Here is a 21,485-nt window from a genome sequence, read left to right on the forward strand (position 1 = left end):
TTATGAATAGAAAAATACCGTATTGCTTCGAATCGAGTTGCATCGAATCGAATCGAAAATCTTTTGAATCGAATCGTTGCTTCGAATCGAAAATTTTTTGCTGCTTCGCACACCCCTACTAGTTTGTATTATTACCTTGGACATCGGCGAACTTCTTGGCATCAAATTCGGCCATTTTCTCACAAAGCTTGAAAGAACCGATGACAGCAGTTACCTGGGGCTGGTTGATGATTGTGGTGAACCATCTGTTGACATTCTGGTAGGGTTGCCTGTGAAAACAAATATTTTTTTAAAATTAATACATGTAATACTCACTACACGTTTATTGGACGAGGAAGAACAATTAATTAAGTCAGATACAACACTTCAATAATATTACATTAATTGTTTTTAAGGTCTAAAAACTATTGGAAAACATATGAAAAGGAAAATGCAATTTTAATCTCATGACACTATAATACCTTGTACCCTAGTCCCTTAGTGTGAAGTTTGATCATGCTATTTTGCGTTAAGTCGTTAAATAATTAAATAAATGTTAAATAACAAATATAGCTAACTAAATTTAATTTAATTTGTGTACATTGGTACATATTCAAACTACAGTGGAACCTCGATAAGAAGACCCTCGATAACAAGTCACCCTTGATAACAAGAGTAATTTTCAAATCCCCTTGAATTTATTTGACCATTTATCACATGTTATTGCCAACCTCAATAAGAAGTCAACTTTGATAACAAGTCTTATTTAATAATCCCCATGGGAATCTTGTTATTGAGGTTCTACTGTATTTACTTGCCCAACTTGATACAACTAGTTTGGATACATTATGTCAATAAATTAATCCTACAAAACTGAGAAATGCTTCCTATGTGAACTTGCTACTTGTATTTTAAAATGACGAGGACTATTCAGAAAGTGAGACGTTTTGGTCAAGCGGGGCAGTGGGCGGGGCTAGGACCGCTACCTTGGCATCAGAATGTTCCTACACTCAGTAACCAACCAGACGTAGTAGCTAGAGCATTGTGTCTTCTGTGCCTTTTACCTATACAGTGGAGTTTTAAAATGAGCGCAGTGATTGAAAATCCTGCCAGTTGCGAAGCGTAGGTATGGTGTAAGTTTTTGTTAGAAAATTACAAACCAATTGAAATTATTATCAACGGATTTGTAATGTGTACAGCGCCAAGGAATAATGAGTGAAAGCTGAGTAAGGCAGTGGTGCATTGATTTTAAAAATGGTCATAATGTTCAAGATGAGGGTCGCTGCAATGGTAGGCCTAGTCTTGCAACTGATAAATTGGTGGTGAAAATCAATTAAAAATCTGTGAAAATCGTTTTACAATTACGGAACCGTCAGAACATTTTCCTCAAATTCATCCGAGTTTAGTTCATGAAACGGTGGTTGGTAAACTTGGATACAACAAATTTTGTACCAGGTGGGTTTCAAAATTCCTAACCGAAGACCACAAAAATCAGAGAGCAGCAAGAACTGACACTTCTGGAAGAATATGACCAAAGTGGAAACCATGTTATTTATCGTATTGTAACTGGTAACGAGACTTGGGTTAAGCATGTCAACTGTGAAACAAAAAGGAAGTCGATGGAATTTTTATTAATTGGGTCACACGCATTCCCCCAAGAGACTGATAAAATGTTTGCAGACGCTATCAGCAAGAAAAATCATGACTGTGTTTTGGAACGCTCAGGAAGTGATTTTCGTAGATTTCCTAGAATGTTACCAAACATCAACTTAAAAAGGTATTGCGAAACACTAAGCAAATTAAAACAAGGGATCCTAAAAAATGGCGAAAACTTGGCGAATAAGTTTTGTTTTTTCATGACAACCGTCCACACACGGCCAATCGTACCAAACAGTGTCCTGTTCACAACAACATTTTCTGTTTCTCCATAGTAAAGGTTAAATTTAGAAAATAAACACATACAATTCTGGTGTGGAAATGTGTGCCTACCTAAAGCTGGGGTCCAGGACATACTGGTACAGATGAAGCAAAGTGCAGCACACACAGATGTCGGCCAGAGTGATCCGTTCGCCGACCAGGTAAGTTTTTGTGAGCAAGTGAGTGTTCAACACCTGCAGAGCCGCCTTCACGTCTTCCTTCGCTCGCTCTGTCGCCTGAACCGTCAACCATTACAATTTAAAATCTTGGAGCTGAGGAAAATACAAATAACGGAAGGAAATATGATAATTGTAACAAGCCATCAATATCAAAAACATGGTCAGACTTGAGATACAGTGAAGATAATCTTAAATTACTAAATCTATGTGAACAAGTAGGCCTATTGCGAAAAACACAAGGTTTTATTATTCAGTAACACAAGCTTGGACAAACTTTTTTTCCAACAACAAAATAATAATCATGAGAATATTCGTCCCCAAGACCTTAGTCAGTGAGTGAGAATGTAATAATTCCTTCAGCACTGTTAAGAATAGAGGTGTGCGAATAGTGAAATTTAATTTTGGATAGGATTCTGGTTGGATAGTTAAGGCTCAGTTTGAATCGGATATTAGGAGCGTCGGATTTGGATTTCAGTTTGGCGTCCACGTAAAAGTTCAAATGACAGCACACCTTCATAAATCAAATCAAATTATCTTTACATTTGTAGTGGTGTAGGAAAGAGTAATCACAGATTGTAAAAAAATAATTCAATTTACAAAAAGGGAATTTTGTAAATATTAACATATGTAGGACTAACGCAAGTTTAACAATGTGACCACATGATGTTTAGGTGTTATATTAAGCGTATAATAACATGGTATTTAATTATGGCACCACATGAATGACAGGACTGTGGTTGAGGAGCTGTCTGATGCAGGACTGCATGGCTGCTACACAGTGTGTGATCCATTGTGTTATATAAAACTTATTGATGACATAGCCTAGAAATAATATTATAACTTAAGGTTTGAAAACTTTATTTGCGACAGAGAAAACTGTAGATTGAACAATTAGGCCAATCATTAAGAAGTAGGTAAAAAGTTAGTTTGTAGGCTATATCTTACTTAAAGTTTTTGTTACGGTAGGCCTAAATATTTATTTAAAGTTTTTGTTACAGTAAATAATAAACATATTAACCGTACCTATATTTTTTATTTCTGTCCTTGAAATAACATAAAAAGGCTATACATTTTCATAGAACCACCCTTTGTAATCCAAATGTAAATAAGTTAATTCCTGCACTATTATATGGTAAGTTAACAGAATCAAACTAGGCCTATATAAAACCGTGGTTATACATTGAAACATCAAATATAATCCTGACAATCACCTGTTTGTTGTATTGCATAATGCCGAGTGTAGGGAACACCCAAGTGCATGAGGCTGGCAGGATTTCACTGTCAGCAAAGCTCAGCCACTGCAATATTTGTGCCTTCTCAACATCGTTAGCGCCTCTAAGTTGTGCATTGGCCACTGTAAAACCACCTCACGTTTTAATAAGCATATTAGGTTTATTGGGCTCAAAAGTGTCTTAAGTTTAACAAGTACCTATGACAGCGGTTCCCAAACTTTTTGGTGAGGCGACTCAGCTTCATCTTGGATATTTTTTTTCTTTTGATAATAGGCCTTTTAATTGCTAACAAGTTAAGTTACCTCAAAATTCCACTGAGGTAAGTTTGAGGAATACACCTCCCAACAAAAATTGTGTTTAAGCAGCATAGTTGATGTCACAATAAAATAACTTGGACCTACATTTAGTCCAAAACACTTATATATTAGAATTTTTAAATTACCAAAGATAATTTATCTGAATTAAATGTTGTCAGCTGTAAGCTTTTCCTGACACATAAATATTGACTTAGTTTTTAATTACACCAAGTGGAGAATCCCCTATCACTTGAATAACATGTTGAAAATCTCAATAGGCCGACATTGTTAAGATAGGCTACTACTGAATTGATACATTATTTCTTTTTTTAAACATCAATGTATTTTTTATGAAAAGTAGCCCCGACATTAAACCATAATCACAGTAATAAAGTGATAGCAGGGTGTCTAGTTTATTTCCATTTTTAAATTCAAGACTAGTTCCAGACAGTGATGTGTTTATACCAAAATGTTTGATTCTAAATTCTTGATACTGATACCAATTTTTATAGTTTAACCAAATTTTCAAAATAATTTAGTTGTACTAAACCAACCCCTTGTCTCATAAAGTAAATTATTAAGATAATGGGGTGTTTTTCAAATAAAAAAAATTCAGCAATGAAAAATTATAACTAGCCAATTTTTTTTATTTTTTTTGGATCATCTCCCTCGAATATCTTCCAGGACCATGTAGACTGGCGTCTTCCATCATAGATGATATCTTCCATTATCATTGACTGGCGTGGAGTCGGAAACGTCATTGTCGTAATCCGCGATAGCGGAAAATCATAAACATTTCCCGCAGCCGTGTAAACATCATCGTCGTCGTCTCTGCGATCGCGGAAAAATCATGAACGCCTTCCGCGGCCGTGTAGACATCATCATTGAATGCACAGTAACGGAAACGTCATCGTCGTAGTCTGCAATTACGGCAAAATCATAAACATTTCCCTTGGCCGTGTAGACATCATTGTCGTCTCCCGTGGTAACAGAAACGTCATCGTAGTTTCCTCCCGTCATTTTGGTCGTCCACGATCGTGGGAAAATTATGAACAAATTTCCGCGGCCGTGTAGATCAGCAAGCAAGTGTATACATCATCATTGACTCCCACTGCCATGGAAATGTCATCCTCTTTGTCCACAATCGCGGCAAAATCATGAACATCTTCCGCGGCCATGTAGACATTATCATTGACTCACCCAATTGTAACGACATAATCGTAGTCCGTGGTCACAGCAAAATTATGAACATTTCCCGTAGCCATATAGACATCATTGACTCCCACGGTCACGGTAACGTCACAGCCGTAGTCCGCGATAGCGGAACAATCATGAACATCTTCCGCGGACGTGTGAGCTTCATCAATGAATGCCACGGTCACGGAAACGTTATTGTCGTCGTCCACGATTGCGGAAAAATCACAAACAGTTCCCGCGGTCTAGTCAGACATCATCATCTTCTCCTAAGACCACAGGAACGTCATCCGCAGTCACGGCAAAATTATGAACATTGCCCATGTCCTATGGACATCATCATTGACTCATTGGTCACGGAAACGTCACCGTTGTGGTCCGCGATTGCGGCAAAATCATGAAAATTCCCGACTTTGATATCAAAATAAGTTAAAGACTAAATCCTGACTTTGGCCATGCTTTCCATTTTGAAATTATTACTAAATCTTGACTTTTCAAGGACCATTTTGAGATTTAATATTAATTCCCGACTTTGCCATTTTTTTCTCGACTAGGCCTACTAGACACCCTGTGATAGATCATCTCCGACAATGTAACGTCTCCCTTGCGTGGTAAGTTAACACTGTGCCTATCTTCTGATCATATCAGTGACATCATGATTATCCTTAAGTTGCCTTGTTCCAATCGATGAAACTAGAGTAGGCTTGTTGTAAATTATCTCGGTTTCGCAAATTGGCCACGAAGATTTTGAAAACTTTTTTGCAAGCATAGTTAGAAATAGATTTTCTTCAAGACAAAAGTCCATTTAGGACTAGATACTGAAAGTCTACCTGAAACTCGGGAATAATAATGACCCAAGAACCTATATCTATACAGGGTGATTGATATAAGTGTGCCAGCCGTTTTATTCGAAAACTATAAGAGATATCAAAAAAAGTTAAATGGTAAGTACCTTGGATTTTATATTTTAAAAACAAAAAAAAATTATTTTAGCCGCCATTTTTCCAATATGGCCGCCAACTTTGGTTTTTCTTACGAAACACCCTGCATTTTATGATGTATTCTGGTAGAAAAAGTAATTTTAAGACGATTTTATTCTTGTGATTTTTTTCATAAACCTTACCGTTTTAAAGATAATAATGGTTAAAGTTTTGAAATTTCTGCATGAGAAAGAGTTTCGATAAAGGCCAAAGCAAGCATGCCAGCTGTTTTGCTCGAAAACCATTCAAAATTTCACAACTTAAACCATTATTATCTTTGAAACGGTTATGTTTATGAAAAAAATCACAAAAATAAAATCGTCTTAAAATTACTTTATCTACCAGAATACATCATAAAATACAGGGTGTTCCATAAGAGAAATCAAAGTTGGCGGCCATATTGGAAAAATGGCGGCTAAAATAATTTTTTTGACTCGACTATAATTTTTTTAATAAAAAATCCAAGGCACTTACCATTTAACTTTTTTTGATATCTCTTATAGTTTTCGAATAAAACGGCTGGCACACTTATATCAATCACCCTGTATATAAAGCCAAAAGTACCCATGAACTTTTGAGAAAACTACAAGTCACACCCCCATAAACCATATACTTAAAATGTTCGTCATAACGAGAAACCTTGCAAAAAACTATCCATTTTCATACATTGCCCTTTAAGGTCATAATTCCTTTCTAAAGAGAACTTTTCATATAATGTTAAAAATACCTCAGCTGTATTTATTTGTTTGTTATTCTTTCAATTTATTACCTACCTTATTAAAATCAGGTGTGATTATTTGTTTCTTTTACTGTAGGCCTATTTAGTTTATTTCAGGTTAACTTACCAATCATTAGTTTTATTAATACTTATGATGTCAAATGGGGTGAAGCCCATGGGTAACAGCTAGTTAAGTATATACATTTTGGACAGTATCCGTTTGTATTTGAATGTAATACCTACTGTCCCTTGCTGCTAGCTGGATGGTATTGTGCTGCTGTCCGTATATAGAAAAAATCACTCGATTTTTGGTAGGCTTACGGGGTTAAAAATATAACTTGGGTGACCTAACAAAAACGTTCCCACGTTTTACTAGTGAGTCAAAACCAATAGGTTGAAAGAAATGCTGACCTATGACATGATTCGATAGGGTAGGATCAACATTGACAAAAACCCATTCGAAAATGGTTGTCTTTTAAACATAGGGTAGGCCTACACATAAACATCAAACATAGGCTTAAGTTAAACATTAACTTGAACTTAATTCAAAACTTGTCATAGGCCTAAAGTTAATTGTGTAGCCCCCCAAAGCAGAACAACGAGCGACGCTGCGACATTGTCGCGGACACGAAACGCCAAGAAACGCGGGCCTGCGGACACATTTACGGAATCATAACGACGATCGCGCCGTGAGTCATAAGGACGATCGGGCTGTGACCGCGGAGTCACACCGACGATCACGCTGTGACCACGAGTCATACCGACGATCACGCCGTGACCGCGAGTCATACCGACGATCGCGCCGTGACCGCGGAGTCCTACCGACGATCGCGCCGTTAACGCGGAGTCCTACCGACAATCGCGCCGTTACCGCGGAGTCATTCTGACGATCATGCCATGATGGCGAGTCATACCGACGATCACGACGTGACCGCGGAGTCCTACCGACAATCGCGCTGTGACCGCGAGTCATACCGACGATCGCGCCGTGACCGCGGAGTCCTACCGACGATCGCGCCGTGACCGCAGAGTCCTACCGACGATCGCGCCGTGACCGCGGAGTCATACTGACGATCATGCCGTGATGACGGAGTCATGCTGACGATCGAGCCGTGACCGCGAGTCATACCGACGATCGCGCCGTGACCACGAGTCATGACGACGATCGCACCGTGACCGTGGAGTCATACCGACGATCGCGCCGTGACCGTGGAGTCATACCGACGATAACCCTGTGACCGCGGAGTCCTACCGACGATCGCGCCGTGACCACAGAGTCATGCTGACGATTGAGCCGTGACCGTGGAGTCATACCGACGATAACCCTGTGGCCGCGGAGTCCTACCGACGATCGCACCGTGACCGTGGAGTCATACCGAAGATCGCGCCGTGACCGTGGAGTCATACCGAAGATCGTGCCGTGACCGTGGAGTCATACCGACGATAACCCCGTGACCGCGGAGTCACAAGTTTCTATAGGTACCTGTAAATTGTTACCCATCTTTTGGTTTTTATAGATCAGTGCCACAAATGGTAAAAATTGATTTCGTATGTCTTTTTTGGTAACTGCAATATAGTACTTTTTTTTATGCACAGAAAAAAATCCTGTCCCATCCCGTCCCGAAAATCGGGAAGGAAATAAAAATCCCGTCCCGTCCCGAACTAAAATTTCAATCCCGTCCATCCCTAGTGTGTTTATATAAAGAAACTATAGTACATTTAAAGTTTTACTTCTGAAGACCTTGTTAACACTTGTTAAGGTATGTGTATATATATATATATACTTATTTAAAAAAAAGTAAATTTAAATAACCTGATTATGCCTACCCCTTAATAGTTTTTTAGTTTTTTGTTTTAAAAGTAGGCTATACAAGTTATTGAAATTTACTTATTTTATTTAACTATATTACTGGTAGCCCTAAAGAGTGAATATATATATATATATATATATACAGGGTGATTCAAAAAAGACTTTACAACTTTGAAAATTCATATAAATCTTATTAAACAAGGTACAGACCTGGTTTTGGTGTTGTTTTAAAGGAAAACACTTAAGTTTTTTTACCTTAAACTAAAGATGTTCTATGTGACTTCCGTTGGATTTGGGGGAAATAATTATTTAGGTATGAAAAAATAGTGAAAACCGTTAAAAATTTGAGAGAAATTTAAAAAATTTTGAAAGTAGGGCGTTTTTTGACGGTGAAGGAGTGTGATTTTCGAAAAACGCATAATTAGTGTTTTGTAGGAAATTTCATTCCGAACCTACCTACGTTTTTTCCTCAAATCTTTTCTAGCTCTTACTACAGTTTTCGAGCTATAGCCGTTTGAAAAAAACGTGTTTTGTCGTTTTCAGAGGTCCGCCATTTTGGATTTTTGGGGGGGTTAAAATTTGAAAATGCGACTTTTTGGAATTTTATGGGTGGTTTGGGACCAAGAACTACAAGTGTGCGAAATTTCAACTCCCTAAAACATCTAGAAGTGGGTGTATTGCACTCCTTCACCGTCAAAAAAACGCCCTACTTTCAACATTTTGTAAATTTCTCTCAGATTTTTAACGGTTTTTACTATTTTTTCATAGCTAAATAATTATTTTCCCCAAATCCAACGGAAGTCACATAGAACATCTTTAGTTTAAGGTAAAAAAAATTGAAGTGTTTTCCTTTAAAACAACACCAAAACCAGGTCTGTACCTTGTTTAGTAAGATTTATATGAATTTTCAAAATTGTAAAGTCCTTTTTGAATCACCCTGTATATATACCGGTATATAAGTCATTATTTAGCTTTTTAGTTTTAGCGCTTGCGGACACATTTTGAGGTTTTCACAGGCCGTTGCAGACACGTAGGAACCATTCTGCTTTGGGGGTGTAGCCTAACTTAGGCCTAGGTCTAATAAGTTTAAGTTAAAGTTAATTAATTCAGAATCCAGAAGTTAATTGAAAATTGAGAGAAAAACCATGAATTAAGGCCTAAGTGAAATGAACAGCGAACAGGTCCTAATTATGACAATACATACCATAGTAAGCAATTGCATTGCTCTCAGTGATGTATTTGCCATCAGAGGACTCGAAAGCAGGAACCTAAACAAATTCTTCATTTCAGAATGGAATCGTTAGATTCCTTATTGTAACTTAACTGTAGTGTATGTACCCAGACCCTTGTGCAAGATCTCAAAAGGTTAATAAATATTAAAACTCTTTAAATTTAAGTCAAGGCTGTTTGGAAAAAGTTAAGTTCAATTAAAAATCCTAAACCAGTAGCCTAGCTTACCTTAATTTTAAATGATTGGGTTTTTGGTTTGTGATAATCAGAGTTGCCACCTTAGAAAGAATAAAATCAGGAGGGGGCGGCAGGATGAATTGGGACTATTTTCACAGAATTGGGACGGGTGGCAACTCTGGTGGTAATCAACCAGTCACTAAGTAAGTTAACTTACAATTTGTTACGATGAATTTAACCTGAGCACATGTTGATACTTAATGAAGATAAGTTATCTGGTGGATTTACTGTCAATTTAATCAAAAGAGAAACCTACACTTATTTCAAATTCAATTATTTTTTAGCTGGTGATTTAAACACATACTGGTAATACCAAGGTAAAACATCAAAACTACAAGTACCGTAATTGGAGACTAAAATCATTAAAGTTCCTTTAACTTACTCAACCTTCCAAAAAAATTTTAGAAAATTTTACACCCATCAGATTCCAGAGTTACCGGCAATTAACCAATCATATCTACAGATGGGGCAGAATAGAAAACACATAATTTTCTTTTGGATGTAAATTTGTCCCCATAACTTAGTTAGTGTCAAGAGAAGTCCCATTACTTTAACAAACTGTTCATCTTTTTATCTTAACGGGCAAAAACCTGGTTAAAGTGTTGTTTGCCTCGCTTTCCACCAATTGCTTTTTCATAGGCCTAACTTAACTTAGATTATCAAGTTTTTGTGAAGGAAAAATGTTTGCACCATTGTTTTCATGAAAAAAATCTAGTAAGTACTTAGCCGGTATTCGTTTACTTTAGGGGCTTCTAACGAATTTAGAAAAAAATGTTTTTTTCTCATTATTTGGCCTATTTTGAACACTTTTTACATTTGGCATTTTTGGGGCAAACGCCTATTTCACCCTGAAAATCGCGTTTGAAAATTGCAAAAAGTGCTAAAAATTTGCGTAGTTTTTTTTTTCTCTTAATGTGTTTTTACTATTACTAAGGACCTACAGAACTAAATATAAACCAACCTAACCTAACCGAGATCACATCATTTGTCCGAGTTTTGATAAATAACTAATAATAATTAGATAAATCAACTGTCCGAGTTTTCATTTGTCCGAGTTTTTAAATTATTTAAAAAAATATCAAAATATCATTTGTCCGAGTTTTCAACTGTCCGAGTAGGGGCAACATCAAAATGTGACAATGCGCGCCGAGACTAGCGTGTCTAAAGCGCCTGTTCAGAAGTCGATGTGAACCCCTTCTGTGAAGGAGTCAGGCTTTGTGCGAGCCGCGAGAGGCCCTCACGTCGAATTAAGAAAAAATATTTTATTTTTATATAAGACTAATTTTACAATTATTAATTATAAAATTAAACTCTCATCACCTAACACAACCAACCAAACTTGCTGATAATATAAAATACCCCGCCATTATTATATTATCAGCAAGTTTGGTTGGTTGTGTTTGCTGATAACAGTTTAGTTTTATAATTAAAAATTGTAAAATTAGTCTTATAATAAAAATAATATAATTTTTCTTAAGTCGACGTGAGGGCCTCTCGCGGCTCGCACAATGCCTGACAATCTATGGCCTGACTCCTTCACAGAATGGGTTCACATCGACTTCTGAACAGGCCCTTTAGACACGCTAGTCTCGGCGCGCATTGTCACATTTTGATGTTGCCCCTACTCGGACAGTTGAAAACTCGGACAAATGATATTTTAATATTTTTTTAAATAATTTAAAAACTCTGACAAATGAAAACTCGGACAGTTGATTCAACGAAATATTATTATTATTTAAACCATACTCGGACAGTTGAAAACTCGGACAAATGATTTTTCAAATATTTTGTAATTTTTAACAAAATCGGACAGTTGAAAACTCGGACAAATGAACCTCACCCACCTAACCCAACCCTACCTAACCAATGCTTAGGTTAGCAATATGCCGAAAATAGCGGATTTTTGGTTAAACCAAGGTTAGGTTAGGTTAGATTAGTTTAGGTTAGTTTAAATATACATCTGCTTATTACTACAATAGTAAAAACACATTTAAAAGAAAGACAAGGGGGGGAAAACCTGATTTTCTAAGTAAAAATGGCAATTGCTGAAAAATTTTTGCGATTTTCAGGGTGAAATAGGCGTTTGCCCCAAAAGTGTCAAATGTAAAAAGTGTTCAAAATAAGTCCAAATAATGAGAAAAAAACATGTTTTTCAAAATTCGTTAGAAGCCCCTAAAGTAAACAAATACCCCAGGGGTAGCTAATTGCTAATACCGTGATAAATGAATTGGTACAATCGCCATGAACATCTTGTTGTTAAAAGTCTCTTCCGATAAGGACTTGTTAGTTCTCTCGCTAAATAAATCAAGACATCTCAAGAGGTCCAAAAAATCAAAACGTTTCAACATCTCACAATCCACAATCGCACATTCAATAGGACCTACTCTTAGGCCTACTTGTATTTGTAACTTTTATCAGCAAGTAAAATTTGAGCAAGAGCTTAGGGTCATCAAAGTAAAACTGAGATAAACTTAATGTTTGGCAATAAGTTAAACTTATATATGCCTAGGCCTCGACAGGGCCGCGTTAAGGGTCAGTGGAGCCCTGGGCAAACACAAAAGCAGCGCCCCCTTTTTTCCTAGTGTGGGCAGGCAGTGGTTGGGGGACACCCGGTGAGCGCCCCCAAACCTCTGGCGCCCCTGGGCATATGCCCAGTCTGCCCGTTTATAAAAGTGGGCCTGGGCCTCGATCAAGTTAGGCCTAGTTTAAAGATCCCTACCGTAATCAATTAGCTTAATGTAGTGATGTGCGTATCGATACGTATCGATACAGATATCGATACAAGGACCTCAAAATATCGATATTTTGTATCGATACATGGGAGTGTATCGATATGCCCGTATCGATACACCTATAGCCAATATCGTATCGAATATCATATTGTTTATTTATTAATATAAATCTTATTTTTATGGTAAGAAATTTGTCTTCCCATCTTCTTCCCCTTAAAAGTAGGTAGTAGTGGAAATTTGATATTTTACCCTAGCATCTTCAAAAACACTGATAAAACATGTATTTTCACCTATGTTTTGCAAAAAACCTCAAAACTAGGGCACGGCCGCCCGCGGCCTTCGAACTGGCAACGTCGCAAGTGGTATTGTAACAGCTGTTTTTGTTTGGAAGTAGCTAATGGTATTTGTGTATTTACGAAAGATTGGTTACTGGACTATGACAATATTGACTCTGCTTAAAAATGAACAGATATAGATTTTAATTCATATTGTTTCGGGTTTCAATTCGGTATGTTTTATTTTCAATATTTTAATAAATTTATGTTCATAAATTTAAATTTAAATCATTAAAGTGCGAATTAATGAGCTGATGTCACCTGTCTGCCATGTTATCTTATGGGACGTCTGTCACTGAACAACATAGGCCTACCACTTGCCATGTTGCCAATTCTACCAGACCGCGGCCTGTAATTAAAGGCAGCCGTGACTAGGGCCACGATTAATGGTAGTGGGGACCCTCATTATCGATATTATACTATTTAATGTGTAAGTGGCATACCCACCATCATTATTAGTACTTTTTGGTTCAATTAATTGTCCCTGTGTAAAAACTAGGAAAACAATAACAAAATGTTTTCCAATTTTGAGGGTTTACCGGAATTTGGAGGTTATGTATGTATGTTTGATACAAATAAAAAGACACAGGAAGGAAACGGTTTTTCTGAGGTAAGTTAAGATTACAAGCACTAACCCTCTTTTCAAGCTTGTAAGTAACATAGTATTTGTCTATGCAGCTTGAACATTTGAGATATTTAAATTTAAAAGAAAATTAGAAATAAACGATACGATATTTTATCCGATACGGGCAAAAATCGATACATGAGGATACGATACGATACACATATCGATACAACACGTTCCGATACGTATCGATACGCAGTATCGATACATTGACCCGTATCGCCCATCACTAGCTTAATGCCGAAAGCTTTCTGTTCCTAACCTCAAAACGTTAAAAATAACAATTAATTAGTAACTTAACTAACTAAGTTCTAAACACATACCTTTCCGAGAGGAAATTTCTTTAAAAAGCCGTCTGATTTGTTGGTTTCACCAAATACAAATCCAGAAGCTATTTTCACATTTCCACCAGCATACTGAGCTGCAATCAGCGCTTTGAAAGCTCTGAAGTTCTCTGGATACGTGTACAATGTCTAAAAGAAAATGGATATATAATTAAATAAAGTAATATATGTTTAATACATTTATGACACTTACATCGCTTAAAATTACAGGATTTAATTTATTTCATACAATAAAAATTTCAACACAAGAAACTTACACCAGACGCCATGGTGAAGTTGGCCGGAAGAGAGGGCTATTTTCTCTTGCACTCCTGAATATCTTTGAGGCGGAGCAGGCTTCCAACGTAACGACGTGAATGTTAACATTCTTAATCTATGGTAAATACAAGTGAGAGTGAGTATGGGATGGGGTAAGTTGTATAACTTCTTAAACCTTATTCTGTTTTTATTTATGGACAGTTAAAATACCTCTTAAACATCAGTAAGAATAACAGTTTTCCCAACTGCCCTACACTCTTCAAATCTGTTGGCCAGACCTATGCAAGTTAAAAATTGATTAACAACTTCTTTGTTCCTTGATCCCGCCCTAAGTCTCTCCAGCCAGAGTCTCAAGTCATAAAAACTCCAGTGACGGCAAGAGCTAAGGGCAGGACGGCAGATACCAATACCAACCAAGCAGATGGGTGAAGTGTCGCTTGACCCTCCTTTGTGCTCTAAAGTACAACCCCAATGGTACAACCGATTGAGATCTCTATTGACATTTGGAGTATTGCTAAAGATGAGACATGTGTTTAGTCTTTGGTACAGTGTAATTGTAATGTTTGGTCTTAAGTATTACCGTTCTGCGCTATCAAAAGAAAGCAGTTAGAGTAGTAGCTGGTGCTGCCCATGTAGCACAGATGGTTGGGCCAACGTTGGCCAACTGTGGGACAGTTGGTCGATGGTTGGTTGGAGCTTCCACAACCAACCAACCGTTGTCCAACTGTATATCTCGTAGTTGGGCCAACCAATATTTACAACTGTGGACCAACATTGGTTCATTGTTAATGAAATACATTAATATGCATTGCTGGGTATCATACATCAAGCCAACCGTTGTCCAACCGTTTTTCACTCCGTTGGACCAACAAAAGATACTTTTGTTGGACCAACAATGGTCCATAGTTGAGTTTACACGACTTTCATTCTCTGGGTCTAGCTTTCACAACATAATTATAATAAAATATCTGGTTTTACAATACCTTTATCAGTTCCAAAAGTTTCCAAAAGTTTTTGGAACTGATAAAGGTATTGTAAAACCAGATATTTTATATATTACAGTTCCGGCGCTACAACAATGAATTTTAATAATTTTAATAATGCAAATATTTTTTAAATTAATATTCTTTAACTTATTTGCAACAATTTAAGGGGAAAGAGTAATTAATCATATAACAGGCAATTATAATAGCATTAACAATCTAACGGTAATTAATTAATCATTCAAATACCAGTATCCTCTCTAACTCCAAAAAAAAAAAACTACTTATGATGCCTTAACAGATTAACAGAATCATATTATACTGTGTAGTATCAAAAATGTTTGAAGTATTGCGACCATTGCAACTGTCGGCTACTCTTTCACCACTTGAAAACTCTCTATATCAGCAATCACAGATAGCTCAGTGGTAAAGTAAGAGGCTCATAAGTCGAAGGACCCGGGTTCGAGACCCGTCTGGGCCAAAAAAATTTTGTTCTAGTTTTTTTTTTCAAAATTTGTTTTTATGAACTATTTAATCAATTTACTCAACTAATAATTATGCTTTTCGTACTAAATCTTTATTATTTTGTGTGAAATAAAACGGTTGGACAATGGTTGGCTGGAAAACAGTTTAAAGAGGTGACATTTCTACCGTTGGCCAACTGTGTGGCTCCACAATTTACCAACGTTGGCCCAACCATCTGTGCTACATGGGTGATTACTTGGACCATTGTAGACCCATATTTGTAGCTGAGAGCTTAATGACAGTTTGTAACCTCTATATTTTTCAGTCCTTGATCAAAATCAAAAAGGAATGGGATTCTCTTGAGCTGAGAGGCGACATCCATCCCTATAATACACGTAGGAAAAATGATCTCAATTTACCACATGTTAGATTAAGTAAAGTTCAGATGTCGAATGAGATTCTAAGTTATAAGTTTTTTAATAAACTTCCTTTTGCAACTCGGAACCTGCCGGACCCAAAATTTAGAAAAGGTGTTGAGGGGCTCCTTTTGGCAAACCCTTTGTACAAAAATAGAGAATTTTTTGATTTGAAAGAAGAACTTGTAAGTAGTTTTTTTTAGTTTATCAAGCGAGTGCTGTGTGCTATTTTTTTTCTTCTCTTTGCATGGAGAGTTTCAGGAATGTAATTTTTATATTGGTAAGAAACCTTGTACCACCATTGTCTTATTTTAGTTTTCATTTTTTTAGCTATAGTTGACTGACGTTTTCCAGCAATGTAACCACATTTTATGGAAATAAAAATTCTTGATTCTTGATTGACTATTGGATACTAAAGTAGACGTCCCAAAGTAATTTAGTCTTACACTAGAAGTCGTCCAGTGGTCGAACACTCGACCAACAATATGTAATGTACAGGTTTCTTTATTTTCACCCCAAGCTCTAAATAAAACAAGTTTGATTGGAATTTCTTTCATTTGTTTTGCTATTCTGTTTATATTTTTGTTGTTATTTTGTCACCAGCATTTCAACCCTAAGGCTCATGTTAATTTTTAAAATTTTAAATTCATTTTTACTTTCTCTCCCTATACCATCCCTTAATATAATATGGAGAAAGTATTGTTTTCGTCAAAATTTTCGAGTTTGAGTTTTGAGTGGATATATCCGTTTTTTAACTATAAAATATCATATTTACTCTCACCAGGCTCACCGCTTATCCATGATAAAGGTTGTTGTAAAAAATATTAAAGACAGACAAGACTTTGACAAAAAAGATGTGTGTATTTGTTGGACATTATTTACAATTTTAATAATAATTAAACATGTGTTAGTTCAATTAAAATAAAGAAGGCAGGCATAAATTAAACATATTAAAGAACACTAATCAATGAGTCAATATGAAACATATTACATGTTTTCCCCTCCAACGGTAAGGACTGCAACTTTAGTCAGAGGCCGGCGATAAGTTCCTTTTGATGTTGTTATGTCTACTATTCGTACTTGGCCATCATGACCTGGGTAGACAGCCGAGATTCGGCCAAGGGGCCATGTATTTCTTGGGCAGTTTTCCTCAATTATTATTGCAAGATCGTCAATCTTTGGTGGGTCCAATTTCTTGTGCCATTTGCACCGTCTTGAAAGGCATGGAAGGTACTCGTGCACCCATCTCTTCCAGAAGCCGTCTAGGAGTGATCTAACACGAGCTAATTGTCGTTTACACAGTTGGTCTTCGTTTAGGTTGATTTTGTAAGCTTCTCTTAGAAAATGGTTTGGTGTGATTGGTTCGGGGTCATTGGGATCCAGAGAAACATGAGTGAGTGGGCGAGAATTTATTATAAATTCAACGCGAACCATGAAAGTCTGAAGCTCTTCGTCTTTTGGGTACTGGCAGCGCATAACACTCCTTAATGCGGTCTTTACAGACCTAACAAGTCTTTCCCAGCAGCCTCCCATATGTGGTGCTCGCGGGCAAATGAAATTCCACTTTATCCCGTAGTTCACCACGTCTTTTTGGATCTTTTCATGTTTGAGTGACTTTACAGTGTTTCTAAGTTCCCTATCTGCAGCTACAAAGTTTGTGCCATTGTCGGAATATAGTTCTGAGGGAACTGGTCTTCGGCTGATGAATCGTTGAATCGCCATTATACAACTCTCTGTGTTAAGAGAATGAGCCGTTTCGATGTGAATTGCTCGAGTGGATAAACAGGTAAATAGGACACCATATCTTTTTTCATGTCTGCGGCCAACAGTAACTTCGATAGGTCCGAAATAATCCACTCCAGTGTAGAAGAATGGATGTTGCACTTTTGAGGTCCTTAACTGTGGTAGTGCAGCCATCTGAGGAGGATAAGGTTTGGCATTGTCTATGCTACACCTCATGCAGCTCCTTTGAACTTTCTTGGCGACTGATCGTACGTTTAAGATCCAGAACTGTTGTCTAGTCATATTGATAACAGTCTCGATGCCCTGATGGAAACATTTCTCGTGAAACATTTTTACGATTAAGTTTAGCCGTATGACTTTTGCCGTCTAAAATGATAGGATGCTTTTGTTCTTCGCTTATTTCTGGTGAACTATGTATTCTACTCGACATTCTTATTAGAGACTGATCAATGAAGGGATTTAAAGAGAATATTCTACTGGACTTTGGTAGCGGTTTGTTCTTCAGCAGTAAATTCTTTTCTTCATTGAAGCTTGCCTTTTGAGACATTGATATCAAGTTCTGTTCAGCTTTTTGAATTTCCTCTGGTTGAAGTTCTGGTATATTTCCAAAATCTACGTTGACCGTTTTCAGTTTCTTTTTGGTGGTGGTTGTAGTATGGGACCTTAGCATGCTAACAAATCTGTGTACCCATGCTAATACACGTGTCACTTTTTCCCAAGAAGAAAAGTTTTCAACTGTCAGAAGAGGAGGGGTTTCATCACTGTTCACAACTCCGACGAATTTCTTCTTTCTTTCTTCATTTTCCTTGACTTGTAGTGTGGACGGTTGTATTGGCCAGTCACTAGATTCTCGCATTAGAAATGAGGGTCCGTGAATCCATTCAGAATGCATGGCTGATGTAAACTTTTTGTTACTTCTAGTTGCAACATCTGCCGGATTCTGTTTTGATGGAACCCATCTCCATTCTTCAGGTTTAGACAAATCTTGAATTTCTCCAATTCTATTGGAAACATACTGTTTGAATTGTCTAGGGTCGGATTTCAGCCAGTGCAAAACTGTTACAGAATCTGACCAAAATATCTGACGAGAAATAGTTAAGTCAATGTCTTTTATGATGCTACAAGCTATTCTGCATCCAAGAACAGCAGCTTGGAGTTCTAGTCGGGGAATGGTTGTTTGTTTGAGTGGTGCTACTTTGGCACGTGCCATAACAAGCATGGTCTTGTAAGTACCTCTGGCACATCCATGGCGTAGATATGAAACTGCTGCATAGGCCTCTTCACTAGCATCAACAAACGTATGGAGTTCAACTTCTTCAATTGTTTTGACGTTAAAATAGCATCGAGGTATGGTGAAGCTCTGCAGACATTTTACTTCTTGTAACCAGTCTTGCCATTTTTTACTAAGTTCTATCGAAAGAACTTCGTCCCACGTTATGTTTGTTCGCCAAATGTCCTGAACAATCATTCTCCCTTTTATAGTAGTAGGTACAACTAATCCCAATGGATCAAAAATGGACATAGCTCCTCTTAAAACTTCTCGTTTGGTCGGATACCTTGTTTCAACTAACTGTACCTTTTCGGCGTTCCGGTGAAATGAAAAGTGGTCAGTTTCAGCATCCCACCACATTCCGAGGATACGTTCTGTAGGTAGACGACTTTCAGGTTGCAGTAGTTTTGTAGAGTTTGTCTTCAAATCTTCCGGTATTTCAAGTAAAATTTCTTTTGAATTTGACAACCAGTTACAGATTTTAAAACCTCCGGACTTGTGAATTTCTGTTATCTGTTGTATTCTAATTCTAGCTTCTTCTTCTGTATCAGTAGAGTCTAGTAGATCGTCCATGTATTCACTGCAGAGGATCGCTTTACTTGCTTCTGGGTAAATTTGTAGAAACCTCTTGGCGTTGCTGTTTACTACATACAAGGCAGTACTCGGGGAACACGTTGATCCAAATATCATTGCTTCCATGATATAGATATCTGGTTTGTTGTTCGGATCTTCTCTCCATAGAAACCTTTGCGAATCGACATCTTCTTTTCTGATACGTACTTGATGAAACATTTCTTGTATGTCACCTGCGATCGCAAATTTTCTTAATCTGAATTTGAGAAGTACTGCTGGCAGAGGGTTCAAAAGGTCAGGACCACTAAGCAAACCATCATTGAATGACACACCATTCGCTTTAGCAGCTGCGTCAAATACTAACCTCAGTTTGTCAGGTTTGTTTGGATTTATTACCCCAAAATGAGGCAGATAATAAGTCCGGTCATTTATAACATTAGCTTCGTCATCACGTAGTTTTCTGATGTAACCTTTTTCTTCATAATCAGTGATCTTGGCTTTGTATTTGTTATGAAAGTTTTCGTCTCTTGCCATCTTCCTTTCAATACCCTTAAGCCTTTTCAGCGCATTTTCATAGCTCGGTGGATATTTAAAGTCTTATGACTTCCATAGTAGGCCGGATTCATACCTATCCCCTACTTTTTTGGTCGTATCTTCTAAAATCTTGAGGGCTTTTTCGTCTTCAACTGATTTCACATTGTCATCTTCTACTAGGGACACGCCATAATTCTCGATTTCAAAAGAATCTTTGATAATATCATGAAGTTTTTCACTTTCAAAAGACGTTAAAGTGAATTGACTATCTACTCGCCCAATGTGTTCATGACATTTACCGTGCAATGTCCAGCCTAAACGGCTCCAAGACAAGACTGGAGAGTTGGGAGGACCTTCAATTATTTTCCTTGCTAGAATAAGGTCACAGTTGTCTTGACCTATAAGTATTGTAGGTTTCAAATTTGCTGACGGTAAAGGTTGAACAATTGACCGTAAGTGAGACCACTTCTTTTTCAGTTTGACAGTATCCACCATTTGTTTTGGTAAGTCCAATGGTGACTGGGTTCGTACATTGTTTAATGTAAATACTTCGTCCTCATATAACCCTTTAATTTTAACTTTCACAGTCATGGATGTTGGGTCGAAATGTTGGGTTGCATTGGACCAGCATGTCGTGAGGGGTTCAATACTATCGTTGACGCCTAATTTATCGGCTGTAGCTGAATCCAACAAAGATACTGTTGACCCGTCATCTAAGAGTGCGTAAGTGTCGATCTGACAACTTGGGCCATATAATGTCACTGGACATACTCTTAGTAGAACACGGTTATTAACAACATGACTGCTAATAATTTCTTTATTTTGCGGTTCGCTGTCCTGTTTGGCAAACCTCTCAATTTTGTCAGTATGGAGGAGACGATGGTGAAACAACCTGCACCCATTTATCCCACAAACCTTTTTTACTTTACATTTTTGGAGCTGGTGACGTCGAAAGCAGAAGAAACATAGTTTCTTTTCGACAATCATTTTCCATCTCTGCGATACATCTGCCTTCCTGAAAACTCCACATCGTTCACTTTCGTGGCTGTCGAGACAAAACATACAGTTAAACTGTTTGTCTTCGGTAGAACTGGTATAAACCGGCTTTATGTCAGCCTTCTTCTGCCAGAGTTTCTCTTCTGTAGGACGAAAGTAAATACTCAGGATTGAGCATTGGTTTTCCAACCAAGTGGAAAACTCCTTCAAGTCGGGACTGCTTAGAGCATTATTACTTACATGTTCAGCCCACCTCTATTTTAAACTATAGGGAAGTTTGTTGAGACATTCATTTAGTAAGTAAGGATTTAATACATAATTTTCTAGATGTAATGACTCTGCTGTAGCAGTAAAATTCAAAATATTTGTCGAAAACTCAACAAGACTTGTAGTGTCGTCTTCCTTGACAGAAGGTAGCCTACGAGTCTTTTTTAACATT

General features: G+C 37.4%; 3 protein-coding genes across 4 annotated transcripts in view; all 3 read right to left on the reverse strand.

Moving 5' to 3' along the window:
• The window catches only part of LOC128985611 (elongation factor 1-gamma-like), a 47,113-nt gene extending 32,966 nt beyond the window's left edge, over positions 1-14,147 (reverse strand). For both annotated transcript variants that reach the window (XM_054405254.1, XM_054405253.1), the window contains exons 1-6: positions 14,066-14,147; positions 13,788-13,937; positions 9,510-9,573; positions 3,287-3,429; positions 1,969-2,132; positions 136-269 (exon numbers count right to left, since the gene is read on the reverse strand). In XM_054405254.1, coding sequence (XP_054261229.1) covers positions 136-269; positions 1,969-2,132; positions 3,287-3,429; positions 9,510-9,573; positions 13,788-13,937; positions 14,066-14,077 — 667 coding nt within the window. In that variant the 5' untranslated portion in view covers positions 14,078-14,147. The remainder of the gene's footprint in view (positions 1-135; positions 270-1,968; positions 2,133-3,286; positions 3,430-9,509; positions 9,574-13,787; positions 13,938-14,065) is intronic.
• Positions 14,148-16,917: 2,770 nt separating this feature from the next.
• LOC128985056 (uncharacterized) lies at positions 16,918-17,889 on the reverse strand. Its single transcript, XM_054404428.1, has one exon. The coding sequence runs from the start codon at positions 17,887-17,889 to the stop codon at positions 16,918-16,920; it is 972 nt and encodes a 323-aa protein (XP_054260403.1).
• Positions 17,890-17,947: 58 nt separating this feature from the next.
• LOC128985057 (uncharacterized) lies at positions 17,948-20,050 on the reverse strand. Its single transcript, XM_054404429.1, has one exon. It carries the CDS (start codon positions 20,048-20,050, stop codon positions 17,948-17,950), a length of 2,103 nt encoding a protein of 700 aa, XP_054260404.1.
• Between the last annotated feature and the right edge of the window lie 1,435 nt (positions 20,051-21,485).

The sequence above is a fragment of the Macrosteles quadrilineatus genome, unplaced genomic scaffold (assembly GCF_028750875.1).
Source record: "Macrosteles quadrilineatus isolate MER2022 unplaced genomic scaffold, UCM_ALF_1.0 Scaffold_2__2_contigs__length_208266976, whole genome shotgun sequence".
NCBI classification, from domain to species: Eukaryota; Metazoa; Arthropoda; class Insecta; order Hemiptera; family Cicadellidae; genus Macrosteles; species Macrosteles quadrilineatus.